Genomic DNA, 13886 nt, shown 5'->3' with positions numbered 1-13886 from the left:
CTACTACACTGCCAGTGGGCGAGCCGAGTCGAGCCTACTGTAGTACGAAATTAAGAAAATACTCACCAGACGCAGATCGACAGTTGACTGAGTGTCTGACAACACTGTTGTTGCTTCCGCAATCGTAAATGGAAGCTGACAGTCTCTCACGTAGCTAACAAATCAACGTTTTTACAGCAACCTATATTAAAATCTCACCACCTGACTGTTTTCACACTAGTCATATCGTCATAACATTTCCCTCTCTGTTTTTTCGTGTAAAATTGAACCATAAAATTAGCTACATAAAATACTACTATGACGCTTTCTAGCATGTCTGCCGCCTAAAAGACGAGGCGGTCTCATGGGCAAACTGCACTCGCTTTCTCTGCAAAGCCAAATGGTTGTGATTTTTTGGGGGTGGTATTTTTCACTCATAATCCAAGCTCCAATTTGCAAAAAAAAAAGGCACTTTTATGGGGCTATTATTGTAGCAAAAGTATTCACAAATGCACAGCACGATCCACGAATGCACAGCAAGATTCACAAATGCACAGCAGATCCACGAATGCACAGCACGATTCATGAATGCACAGCACGATCCACGAATGCACAGCACGATTCACGAATGCACAGCAAGATCCACAAATGTGTACGATCCACAAATGTGTACTATCCACAAATGGTTACCGCGATCCACAAATGCGTACAAGGATCCACAAATGCGCTCTCAGATTTGTGTATGTGTAAAACCTTGTCCAAATATGTAATCACAAAGGCTGGCCTCTCAATTGGCTGTGTTTTTTACACGTGACTTTTGCTACACTTCTGCCGTGGTACAAATCCACAACTCGTGTGCGTGTGCATGTGCGACAATATGTGCCTCGGTAGCTGTAAAGCCTCCATACCACCAGTTGGCGGTATAGTGGTCCAGTGATTTTTAAGGCAACATGACATTGCTGGGTGGTTCAAGTGGTTCCTTAGACTCGTCGTGGTTGCACTTGGGATGCAAGGCAGACACCTCGAGAGCTTTCGGTAAGTATATTTTTATGTTTAGTAGTAGGCCTAGGTGTCATAAGTAGCCTTATATTGCCCAGTAAAATGCAATATTATCAGTAACACTAGTTATCTGTGAAGAAATAACTTTAGCTCCGCTTATGCGTCACCGAGCAAACATCATTGAAGTGGCACTAGCAAGCTAACGCTAGACCAATTAACCAACCTGAAAATGTCTGGGCCGTATACGGTGTGTAGGAAGCTAGGATCGAGTCACGATCAGGAGTCTGTCTACCTTTAAAACTAGTTTGGAGGAAGTTTGGATAAAAGGCTACTTATTTAAGACTACATATTTGGACAAGGTTTTACACATACACAAATCTGAGAGCGCATTTGTGGATCCTTTTACGTATTTGTGGATCGCGGTAACCATTTGTGGATAGTACACATTTGTGGATCATACACATTTGTGGATCTTGCTGTGCGTTCGTGAATCGTGCTGTGCATTCGTGGATCTGCTGTGCATTTGTGAATCTTGCTGTGCATTTGTGGATTGTGCTGTGCATTTGTGAATACTTTTGCTACAATAATAGCCCCATACACTTTGAACCCACAAAAACGTTGTAACCTCCTAAACTGTGCAACGGAACGTAAATCCGAACAGAAGCAACGCAATCGTGACCAAGACGAACATTTTGACACCGACATTGTCTATATGGTCCAAATATTGACTGAGCCTTAGGGGCGCGAAAATAAACAATAATAAAGGAATAAATATATATGTGAGATAACAATGGTTTGTGCTCGCCGTAGGCAAGCACACCCCAATTAGCACACTAGGCTGACAGACGATGACTGTCCCACTTTACCAGACAAGCTGTCCCACATTACCTGAAAATGCTACCTGTGAGAGAGTGGGTCAAGTTATGTTTAAAAGTGCGTAGCTTCTAAAATATTGTGTATTCCCATTTCATTCCAACATGAAAATGTTCCTAAGCCCTAAAACAATTTACAGAAACACCACTGGGATGAGTTAACAGTTATTTTGTAAGTCTACTGGAGCCTCTACCAAAAAGTGTCCCACATTACTTGAAATCACTCTACAGTTTGAATCCCTTGTCCCGCTTGCTTGTTGGAGCAGGGGAAAAAGCATTTACGATGCGATGGACGTCACTGACGCTTATTTTAGGCAGGCCTTGGAGTCATCTACTAAAGCTGAGCATTTTGGAAACTCGGGTGACGGTCTCCGTAAACCGGAAACTGATTAACCGAATTTTGGCTACAGCGGAAGTTCGTCAGTACGATTGTGCACAGAGCCTATTTGACATTCTCTGGTTCGCACCATAGAGTTAATATAACTAGAGTAAGCTACTTTTGTCTTCCAAGATGGGGTCCCCATTCATTTCTATGAAAAGTGCTCAGTGGCGAAGTGAGGCAAGCGAGAGTGCGAGACTGGACGCGTCCATATTTCCACTTCCGTGTCTTCCGGTCTAGCTTTAAACAGTGGCTCTTTTTTTCCCTAGCTCCGAGACCTCGTGCACATTTGCAACTAGCTGTACACGTTATACTTTGCGACAACCAGTCGCGAGCATAGATTTATATGGTTACAAGCGTGTGGGCATTGCAGTTGCAGAATCTATGGGCAGAATGGGGTACAAGTTCGATAAAAATGAGACATATGATGCAAACTTAACGGAAATGTATTCTGTCACTGTATCGTATTCCTTTCACTTGTTTTTTAGAAATAGGCTATAGGGCTAAATATAGGGCTATTCTAGATGGAACTCATCACATATGATGCTTTTTTTCTTTGTGATATGAGTATGATTTCCAACTCATTGTATTGGATGAAATAAACTTTTAACATGAACAGCTCTGTCTTTGTTCTTGCCAGGCAAAGAAAGCTTAATAGTTATTTTGGTAACCGAAATGTTCCATAATGCAGACTTACTATAGCTTACTGTCAACTAGATATTCAAACGAAATGCCTCGAATTTCACACTGCCTTCAATTTCACATCAGTGTCGAAATGTGACCTGTGTTTTATATGTTCAACCTAGAAAACCAAACGTCTATTAATGGATAATAACGTGATCTAACAAGACGTGTAAATAATGTCATAAATAAAAGGTTTGAGAAGTGTATTTAAAATGTACTTTATTGAACATTTGCCTTTGAAAGGGGCATATTCATAGAACCATTTAGGCTACAAGACGTTTCCATCAGATGTAAGTGGGGGTGAAACATAGTCACTGAAGACCTTCACTGTCCCACAAAAGCAGTCTGGCTTGATGACACAATCAAACAAAGAATAATGGGTGTGTTTAACAGAAGTTTCTGAAATTCAAGACTAATATTATTTAAATATCGATCAATTCCTATTGTGGTTGACAGTTAAAGTATTAATCTTCGTGCTCCAGATAGACATGTCAACAATCTATGCTCGCGCTTAACATAATATATTTGCCATCATGTCATGAACGTTTTTACGAAAAATCTAATCTGTTTTAAAATAACGGGAATAAACTATATTAACAACATTTCATGTATGAGTGACAACGATTTGCTATACTTGCTACAACAAAGCAGGCAACTCAAGCCATTTCTCTCTGTGCTCATTCAACATAAGTCTATGGCTCATTCAGCTCAATGTAAATCGGCTATCGGCAACTTTTGTGCCTGCCCTGTTAGTATCCGCGAGTGCATTTGCAGGGAACTTTTATTGACGTAGGCAAATAAATGGGGTGCTAGTTTACCCATTTTGGATTGGTTTCAAATTTAGCAAAAAGAATTTGTTAGGCTGTCACTCACAATTCCCGCCTCTAAGTTGAAGCCACGCCCCCTATGCAAAATCGGGGCCAAAAGTCTGAAACTGAAAAAAAAAAAAAAAACTGAAAAAAAAAAAAAAAACTGAAACTCGAAAAAACAATACTGAAACACAAAGAAAAAAATTGAAGCCGTAAAAAAAAAGTTTGGAATCTAAAAACATGAAATGTGAAATTGTGAAAATATGACAGGAAAAATGCAAATTAATAACTTATTCAAAATTATTCCAAAATGTTATCAAAATTTTATTCAACCTGAAAAATACATTGGTACACTTATTTTTTCTTTGAATATATGGTTTTATTTTTCAAGTTTTCGACCAAAACGTACATTTTCAATGTCCAACTTTAGTTTTTCGACTAAAGATTTTTTTTTCTAATTAACAAAACATTTGGCCCTGATTTAGCTCCATAGGGGGCTTGGTTCACACGCAAACACAAAACGGAGTTTTCCGAAATCTCCACTTTGTCCGGAGTTTTTAGAAATAATCGTTTGCCGTGATGAAACCTGTTTTCGTATAAATGAAAGGGCAAACCGCATGAAAATATATGCGTTTTCCTCCATTTAAACGGGGTCTCTCCACAAACACTCGTTTTGTCATGCACACAATTCTGTTTTTTACTTTTATCAATAAAAGCATTTTTATTTTTATATTGTCATTTTGAAATCTATATAAATGCAAGTGTGATTAAAAAAGAATATCAACAAAGTAAAAATACATTTTAGACGCAGCTCGCTGGTGAGTTGTGCTATTTTTAGAACAGGACTCCGGCCCTTAGGGGCGACGTGGTGCCCGCGGGGACCGTGTCGGTGACCCCTGTAATAGACAGTAAACCAGGGGTCCTTGCGCATGGAAGAGTGAAAATCTGCAATTGTCAGTTGATTAATGTGCACTGCTAAATAATACAAGAAATCCTATTTACAAAAATGCGTAGACCTTAGCAGTTTACTGCTTCCTGTATCGTAACCCGGAAGTCCTGTGCTGTGAAGAAAATCGGGAAAACACGGTCCACTTGGCTGTTTCTTTCAGATTCCGTTTGCCAAGCTTAGAAAGTTTGAGATAATGAGAGAATACATGAGCATGTCCGAAACCTCTGAGGCGGGAAAGGAGATGCCAACAAAAAAACAAAAATTAAGTAGTGACGAGAATAGTAATCCTGACCTTTCCGGGGATGAAAATGTGAGTGAAATGAATTATTACAGTTCTATAGAGTTATGAGGTAATTATATGAAAACTGTTCTGTTCGTTCATCTACCTACTGTCTGTAGCTAGCTAATGCTAGCGAATTGGGAACTTTTGGCACCAAGGGAAAAGCAAACAAACATTTAAATTCATGTGATGGCTAGTATGGTAGCTAACATTGTAGTCCAAATGGGATGACGTACTGTTTCTGAATCCAAAAGTAACCTAACGCTACTTTTGTCTCAAATATCTAGAGCTAGCTAGCTAAACTGCCTCTCTTAGACCTTAGGCACACTCGTTCCACTTTTCAGTGTAAACACATCTAATACACATTAATATCGTGCGAACTGCAGGAAACATTAGTCTATGCTACTCGTTCTAAAAATTTAACGCTAAGTGCATGATTTGCTCCATTTTGTCCCATCGAGCGTGGGACACGCTGCTGGTTAACGCGGTTAACAAGCGTTATATGACTGCTACCATAGTTCTTCGTCGTGAACGTAAATTTGGATGAGGGATAACAACAGTAGCATTCTGCTAACGTGATAATTCAGCCAGCTAGCTACTGCAGTTCTAGCTCTGGAAGGAAAAAGGAACAAATATTAAATCAGCAACATTTCAGTTGTGACAGAACTGCAGGCCATTGAAGCTGAACTGAACAACTACTTGCAGACAGTGGGACAACTCTTTTGGCATGGTGGATGATCCATGGAACATTCTTTCTCTGAGCTGCCTGGCAAAGTGCTACCTTTGCATACCTACCACCAGTTCCCCGCAGAGCATGCTTTTCGCACAGGTGGTAACATTGTGACCTGCCATAGGGCAGCTTTTAAAGCCTGAGACAGTTGACAGATTACTCTTTTTTGCAAAAAAACAAAAAACAAACACGTATTGAAGTTTCTAAGAATGTGGCATATTGAAATAATTAGCTGTAGAATAATCATCCTCAACATTTAAGCTTTAATTCAATTTTCTAAAATCACTAGTCAGTATATTCCATTTAAAATGTTTGAAACAATGCATTTGATGTGATTGTGTCCGATGAGTGCAGTGTTTCCCCTAGGATTTTCTTTAGCAGTGGGCAGGTCTGTCCGACCCCTCTGCCCCTCCCCCTCGGCCGAAATAAAGTTCTAACCCTATATTTTGGAGTAGGTTAATGTAATAGTCTGATAACAAATGTAATATTGCATATATTTTTGTACTATTTTCCGTAAAGCAATACAGTTAGGCTACTTAAAGTATGTTCTAAATGGCAGAAATATGCTGCCAATTAATAATTGACGTAACAACTTATTGTAAATGGTCAGTAGCCTAGCCTATCGATCAAGGTACTCTAAAGCATGTACACTGCCGGCTTCATTTGATCTTGATAGGCTAATCATTCTTTAGCAAATATTAACAATATACCCACTATTAATTAAAACTACTTCAGCATAATAATGCACCTAAAATACAAACGTGAGCAAGGGCAGCAATCGCTATCGAATCAACAGGCATGCAATTATGCTAGCAGGGGAAGAATACAAACAACGAAAATCACCTTTTAACTTAAATTTGCAATAACTGTAGACTAATACAATAACAGGCTTTAATGAACTGAAAACATAAGTTATACGACCTACAGTTCTCAAAGACGCACACACGCAATCTCAACTGCGCTGTGAAGCGTGTGTCCTTGCTATTCTCCGACATACACTCTAACAATCACTGCTGATAGACGGCCTAAAATCTTGTACAGCCCTATTTCTGATACCGTGGTAGCAGAAATGTAGCCGTGGCGGGCCGACACGACATAATCAACATAAGGGAAACACTGATATAATTCATTGTTTGGACAACTTCTCGACATGGTTACTCAAAACTGCCAGCACATTGCAAATGTATGGTGAATTAGGCTTACAATTATGGCCCAACCATTGTGCATGTAATGCTTCCACAGAATTGGCAATTTGACTAGAAGAGATGTGGAGGTTGAACAAGTACTTCAGAGATGACAGAGAATTTCAATTGTGATCTGAGAAATATAGGTACCAAAACCACTAAGAAATGTAATTACCAGCTGCATACCAGGCACTGCACTATCTATAATTCCAATCTGTGTTTCTCACCAATTTTATCATGGGCACTATGCACTAGTGTACCTAATTATGGCTAATCGCAAACCAGCTCATATTACATTAAAGCTGCAACAAATCATATTTGACTGTTATACCTGCTGACCAGTCCTTGCTTCTCTCTAGGGCTGCAACAACGAATCGATTCAATCGGTTAAAATGTATTATTAAAAGCGTTGGCAATGAATTTAATTATCGATTCGTTGTCGCACGATTATTACACCACTCAATAAGTTGCGGAGTAGGGATGGAGATTTGAACTGATTTCACTATTCCAATAGTATCCAAAATTATTTTCGAATATCCGGATAATCGATTTTTGTTAATGTGGTTCCGTTAATTAGCCTGCCGTGACGCAAAGCATACAGTAAACACATGAACCACCACACATTCTGGCAATAATTGGGACTGTTCCGCTATTAGATTAAATAAGGGTTGAATAAAGAAAACAAATGAAAGATCAATTTATTAACATGACGAAAAGACAATTAACGCTGCGTCTTCAGATGTAGGCTCTTAATTTGACGGAAAAGCGATTAGCCTATTATTATGTGAAATAAAAAGTAGGCTACATTGGACTAAATTAAACACATTGGGAATGCTATCCTCGATAAAAACGAAAGACACACATGGAGAAATATTGCATATTAACTTGGAACCGAAATCCTATAGGATACGGTGCGCCACCACACAATGCAAACATAAACAGCGGATTACGCTAGCTCTACATGGCTACTGGTAAGAAAATAAATAAGCCACAACTGCAGTAGCCATACGCATTTTTATTCAGGAAAATGAGCATGTAAACATGCTCAGGGGAGAGGCCAGTACGGAGTCGATTTACGAGCAGGCCGGCGTAGAAAAAACTGCATGAACTGAGGTTGCTGCGAGGTAGCCTACTGCTTAGCCAGACACAATGCTTCTTGTAGTGCCAAATGAAATGAAAGGAGACTCGCAGCAGAACGCAGGTGTAGCCTACCTTTTTTGATGGTTTTCATCATTTCTAACGTCAGAACTATTAGAATTCACAACACGACGCAACGGTTTTTCATTAAAACATTTTTTTTTATTAAACTACGCTCATAAGTATTCAAAAAAAGTATTCGAATACTAACTTACTTAAGGATATCCGGATATTCGATTAACCACGCCCATCCCTATTGCGGAGATGTTTGAGTATAAAAAAAAGTCTAGTTAAGCGCAGAGCGGAGGTAGAGAGGAAAGACCATTGGAGAGATTATGTTGAGTAACGTTGTTCTGAAACACATGGCGGAGGCAGAGAAATCATTACGACTTAAGTCATCCAAGGTGTGGGAGCATTTCACACTAAATACATGCGTAACAAAAAAGTGTGTGTATTGACCGAGGTGAAGCTATTTTCATATTCGACATTTGTCTCACATTCGGAAGATGCTACTTTGCAGCGTCTCGTTAGGGACCGGGTGAAAACTACCCATACGATTTTGAAAAAATAATATTTGTATGAATATAAATCCTCAAACAGACACCAGAGTATTTTAACAATGTCTGGTATACTTCCACAGCCTTTACTTTAATTCGCTCTGGATAAGAGTGTCTGCTTAATGACTAAATGTAAGGAAGTTTCAAATAAAATGATAGAAAATCACTTATCTTTGAAAATAGTTAAGTCCTCGCATATCTTTACTTTTTGTTCAAAATTGTGTCAAAATCTTAAATATACACCAGATTATTCAAATAAAGTCTGGCCTACTTCCACAACCTTTCGATTTCAATAAAGTTTTAATAAAACTCAAATAAATTGCTAATTTCTGAAAATTGCATTAAATTCACGCTAATATTAATAACTTTTTCAAAATTGTGCGCTTGTTTGTGAACATTCTGAAGATTTTTTGCACTGTGAATTTGCACTGTCAGTTCTGTTTTTGCATAAAGCAGGGGTGTCAAACTAATTTTGGTTCGGGGGCCACATTTAGCGCAATCTACTCTCAAATGGGCTGGGCCAGCAAAATAATAACAAATTAACCCATAAATAATTTTGTACCCTTATTCCAATATTTCAATATTATGCCTTAATGCAGGGCTCCAGACTAACTTTTTTTACTAGGAGCGCAGTAGCCCCTGACTGAAAATTTTAGGAGCGCAAGCAAATATTTAGGGGCACCAAAATCGACCTGCAATGCGATTATTAACAAATGCTTTGATAGACTTAACTCACGTGCAGTTTTATTTTAATTTCACAGGGATATGACATTACATTATATTTATTAATTTAGCAGATGCTAACAGTACAAGAACATATTCATAGACGCCAAGAAAGTATGTGGCCAGTACAAAAAACGATTAAACAAATACATTAAACTCATGCCTCTCCTTGCTCTCCTTTAGAGCACATCCCCTTGTAGGCCACCTGAAGCCTCTGACGGCCAACACTTGTAGTTGGGCCTCCTTGATCTTTTACCTTGATTGAACCACATTTGAACAGCCTCTTTGGCATCAAACTCTTCCAAGCTAGGTCCCTCCATACTAATTCTAATCAGGTCCTCAACTGTGTCTACATGCAGGGACCCTCTGACATCAGATTTAATCCTCTTCTGTGCTGAAAATCCCCTTTCACACACAGCAGAGGAGACCGGGAGGACCAGCATAATGTGCACGAGATGTAGGATGTTCTACAAAGAATAGATTATTAGTTTTTGATTTAATCAAGAATTCATAATTTACAAATACATATTAATGACAGCTTGAACAGTGCCTATGTCATACCTTGTAGTCAGAGCAGAATGGCAACTTTGTTTGCATCATTTCCCATAGGGCGTGGTAGGATTTGTCCATGTAGTTTCTGGAGATTAACATCTTCATGGACTGATACTCCTCTCTAGCCAGATTACTGTCACAGCCATTTCTAAAATGAGTGAGGAAAATGTTTCAAATAAAAATTTGTTTCAAGATCAAGTGTGTGAAATGATGTTCTTTTTGATACTTTTTTATGCTCTGCTATGATAATTTAAAGGGTCAATGACCTTGTTAACACAGTGGAGAAGTGGTCTAGCAGGAAGTCCAGATCCTCTGTGCCATGGTCCATTAGCCGGTCTCTCTGCTCTGGCCAGGAATCATGACTGAAGATCTTGAATGATCTCACTGCCTTTGCTGTTGCTTTTTCATCTGAGTTTTCATCTATTAAAAGAGAGGTAGAGAAAGAAAAAATAACACCAAAGATGAATGGGTGATATATTCACTGTGATTTATATTTACAGTAAATATGTTACAATTTTCTCCTTTCACTTGCCAAGTAGACTGCTGAATCTTTGTTTCAAGTGCAGCAGAGTACAGTCAACTGTTGCCTTCACTGCTTGCTGCAGCTTTGGTGTGCTCACTGGGGAGAGTCCATCCTCTGCTAGTTCAGCAGCTTCTCCTTTGATGGTGACCCCCTGAGTGAAAATATTTGGGGGATGGCTTGAGACAAGGATATACAATAAAGATTCAACTCAGCAACTAAATCTTATAATTCCTTACCTGATACTTGTAGACAGGGTGATTATCTCCATCTTCATGCTCCTGCCTTTGTTTCTGGGCCTGAAGGTCTGCCTGTAGCTCTGTTAGTCTACCACCTGGCTTGGATCTGACTGCCATGGCCTCAACAGTCACAAGAATAATTTCAATCCCATTGACAGCCTGTGAAACATTTTAGAAATGTAAAAACCTAAAACTGGTGAGATTAGAATTAAACATACTCTAATTTAGCTGTCACTTGAGCCTTACCTGAGGCAAGATTACATCATTCCTTTGAAGGAGAAGGCTGAATTTGCTGATGGCCTCAAACAAATCAGCCAAGAAGTGACAGAAAGCAACAAAGGTTCCATCTTCCATCATCTTCTTGATCTGCAGTACAGAACCAATATAAAAGTAATGTTTACGGATCCCCCCCAAAAAATATTTTTTTAATTAAATACAGACCTTCCTTGCTCTCCCAGCAATATCTGCATTGCTTGATGATGCCGTCAAATGTTCCATGTGGAAGTAAACTGCTGTGAACTGCCCTGAACTCTGCAGGGACCGGTCCTTTCCACCAGGTTTCAGTAAGGTATGTAGGGCCCGGGTTACATGTGGGAGCCAGCGTGTGCCACTGACACCCCCTGGGACGTTCACATGCACATCCAGCTCTTGTCCAAGGGCTCTGAGCTCTCTCATTGACTTGGGACTGTAGTGGTATGTCTTCCACACCATGTTAAGGAGATTGTAGACTTGGTCCACCATGGGGACTTTTCTTTGCACAGATAGCATTGCCAGCTCCAGTCTACAATTAAAGTGAATACATTACATACATACCATCTTATACATTTAGTCATTTGGCAGACGCTCTATACAAATACATACATTGTTTGCTACCCCTGACTTTCACCTAATTGTCTACATAACCTACCTATGTGGCAAGCAATGGAATGGGACAATGAAAGCCCCTGCCTCAGCTTGGAGGAGGGCTATTACACCTCCCCTATGTCCAAGATTGACAGCAGCACCATCGGCTCCCATAGCAACTGTCTTCTCTAACCACCCTGTTTCCGTCCCTAGTTGATGAAAGGCCTCTTTGGTGGCATTATAGACTCCTTTAAATGAATGATATGTTAGCTCTAATTGTTGTGTACAATTGAATTTGCAATGATATTCACTATATACCAAAACCACCAGCAAACAGTAATAGTTTATTTCCCCTGTCATCACACTGAACAGTTAAATCACTGTGGCACCTACAAATAACATGTTAAGGCTTAAAAATGTTAAGAGCATAGAAACTGTTTCACTCTTTTAATCATTGCTGGCATACATTTCTAACTGTGTTCTGAGTAAGCACTAAACTGAGGTCAAATTCGTATAGTAATTAACATAGGCCTACCTTGTGCATTTGCATGCTGGACTTCCACATGGCCAATCAAGATATTCGTTGGTTTACCTTGTTGCAGGACCCTTGCATACACTATTTCACACTCTTTAGTTGAAGCATCTGTGTCACCATCAATCATGAATGAGAGATAAGTGGCGTCCTTAATCTTCTCACGAGTCTTCTGTTTAAGTGAATCTGCAATAGCGCCGATGAACTGTGCACATGCTATGTCGTTGCAGTATGTAGGGTTTAATTTTACGCCATTCTTTTTCAATAATTCAATTTCACTCTTGAATTTGGTGAATGGTAGTTCCTCCTTTGCGATGAAGTATGCAGTGTTAAACTTGACTACCATTTCAGCTTCATTCGCTGAATGAATGCTAATATCTTGTCTGCGGAATGCATTTGGAAGAGGCGACTCCGTTTCATTAGCGTATCTGTCTCGGCACATTTTATGCCTCAAGCTGATGTTGTGTTTAATTAAAGTGTCATGTTTGAATTGTGCTGTGCCAGTTGCTTCAGCAAATTTAGTTTTCCCCGCGTGTTGACCACATCGAGAACAGAATATACAGTGCATTGTGTTTGTGACTTTGCAATATTTCAGCCACGTAAACTCACTTAACCATTCTTGTCTGAAATGTTGTTGTCTTGGCTTTTTAGCCACACCGGGCGACTCATCACTTGATTTTTCATTCTGTATTTCAGCTAATTGTTGTTGTTGGCCTGGCTTTGGTGCAAAAAAAGCGTCGATGGTTCGTTTTGCCATCTTTTACTGAGCTGTGGTGATCTTTCAGGCGCGACGACAGCGAGTAACACCAGTGGGTGCATTCGACTTCACGCAGCGCCTGAGTCTGCAGCCGGGCTGACTTGAAGCAGCCAATGGCATTCTCAGCTTCAAGTCATTCGGCTGTCGGCGCCGCCAGTGCTGCATGAAGGCGAATACACCTAATGACGCGTGACCCGCGCAGTTGTCTTCTCGTCTTTCAACATGAAATAACAACTTTAAAAAAATTCCAAATTTGTAGGTCGCACATGCGCGAGTACTTGTAAAAAATGCTCGCACTGTCTCAAAATCTGGTCGCAAAATGCGACCATTTGGTCGCAGTCTAGAGCCCTGCCTTAATGTATCATTGAGCCTACATAACTCGCAGATCTTAATGGATCTACAAAGGCACAAAACATGTATTCACAGATAGGCCTATGGAACTGAAAAATGTGCTTTTCACTTTGGTTAAAACAATTTGTTTATTTTAATGTACAGTAGATAAATTTTCACATCTGACCACCTGAACTGACTCACCACACTATGCACAAACTAAGATGGAAGCTATAAAGAATGTTATCACTAGTGATGGGTATCGAGAACCGGTTCTGTAAGGACCCGGTTCCAAATTTTTCAAAACCCGAATATCAATAAGGTCCAAGCTTATCGATACCGCTATCGAGACCAAGTAATATAATGTAACGTTGACTTATGTCTCGAGAAATAAGTAATGTTATTTAAATCAAATCGCTGGTGCACAAACATACAACGTTTGACTAATAAAATGACTAAATTCAATTCAATGGCCTGCCAACCGCCTTTAAACTAAACAAAGAAGAATGTTATTGCCTCACGCGCTACCTCGCTTCATTTATCATTTTGTTGCTAGCTACGATGGCAGAACGCACGAAACGGTCAAAGGCTTGGCTACATTTTATTAATGCCAAAGATAAAGACGAAGCAAAGTGCAATATATGTTCTAAAGTAATTTCTTGTAAAGGGGGGGAAACAACTGTGATGAAAAAGCACCTCAACGTTGTGCATCAGATAAAGATAAAAAGCAGTACTTCGACTGTCTCCGAGTCGCAACGGTGCAAACTCCAGCTGCCTTTGCAGGACAATCCTCTGGTGAGCGCACCACAACTTCGTAGCGAGTCTCCGTCG

At 39.7% G+C, this 13886-nt stretch overlaps 2 protein-coding genes across 4 annotated transcripts in view; one reads left to right on the top strand and one right to left on the bottom strand.

Annotated features, from left to right (window-relative positions):
* Window positions 1-4711: 4711 nt before the first annotated feature.
* The window catches only part of eed (embryonic ectoderm development), a 68130-nt gene continuing 58955 nt past the window's right edge, over window positions 4712-13886 (top strand). The window contains exon 1 of one of the 2 annotated variants that reach the window (XM_084667522.1): window positions 4712-4981. In XM_084667522.1, coding sequence (XP_084523648.1) covers window positions 4865-4981 — 117 coding nt within the window. In that variant the 5' untranslated portion in view covers window positions 4712-4864. The remainder of the gene's footprint in view (window positions 4982-13886) is intronic. The other variant, XM_084667521.1, reaches the window with a different exon arrangement.
* Window positions 9287-13070, bottom strand: LOC146261691 (zinc finger protein 862-like). Of its 2 annotated transcripts, XM_084667519.1 has the most exons (9): window positions 11972-13070; window positions 11501-11684; window positions 11035-11374; window positions 10840-10959; window positions 10594-10752; window positions 10367-10508; window positions 10101-10254; window positions 9844-9982; window positions 9287-9749 (listed from the first exon to the last, which is right to left on the bottom strand). In XM_084667519.1, exons 1-9 carry the CDS (start codon window positions 12723-12725, stop codon window positions 9462-9464), a joined length of 2280 nt encoding a protein of 759 aa, XP_084523645.1. In that variant the 5' UTR covers window positions 12726-13070; the 3' UTR covers window positions 9287-9461. The 2 variants fall into 2 exon arrangements, with proteins under 2 accessions (XP_084523645.1, XP_084523646.1); XM_084667520.1 differs by lacking the exon at window positions 11501-11684 and having other exon boundaries at window positions 11972-12081.

The sequence above is a fragment of the Hypomesus nipponensis genome, chromosome 12 (assembly GCF_054491055.1).
Source record: "Hypomesus nipponensis isolate SF chromosome 12, ASM5449105v1, whole genome shotgun sequence".
NCBI classification, from domain to species: Eukaryota; Metazoa; Chordata; class Actinopteri; order Osmeriformes; family Osmeridae; genus Hypomesus; species Hypomesus nipponensis.
The sequence above is the reverse complement of the archived record's forward strand: the minus strand, read 5'-3'. Positions and strand labels throughout refer to the sequence as shown.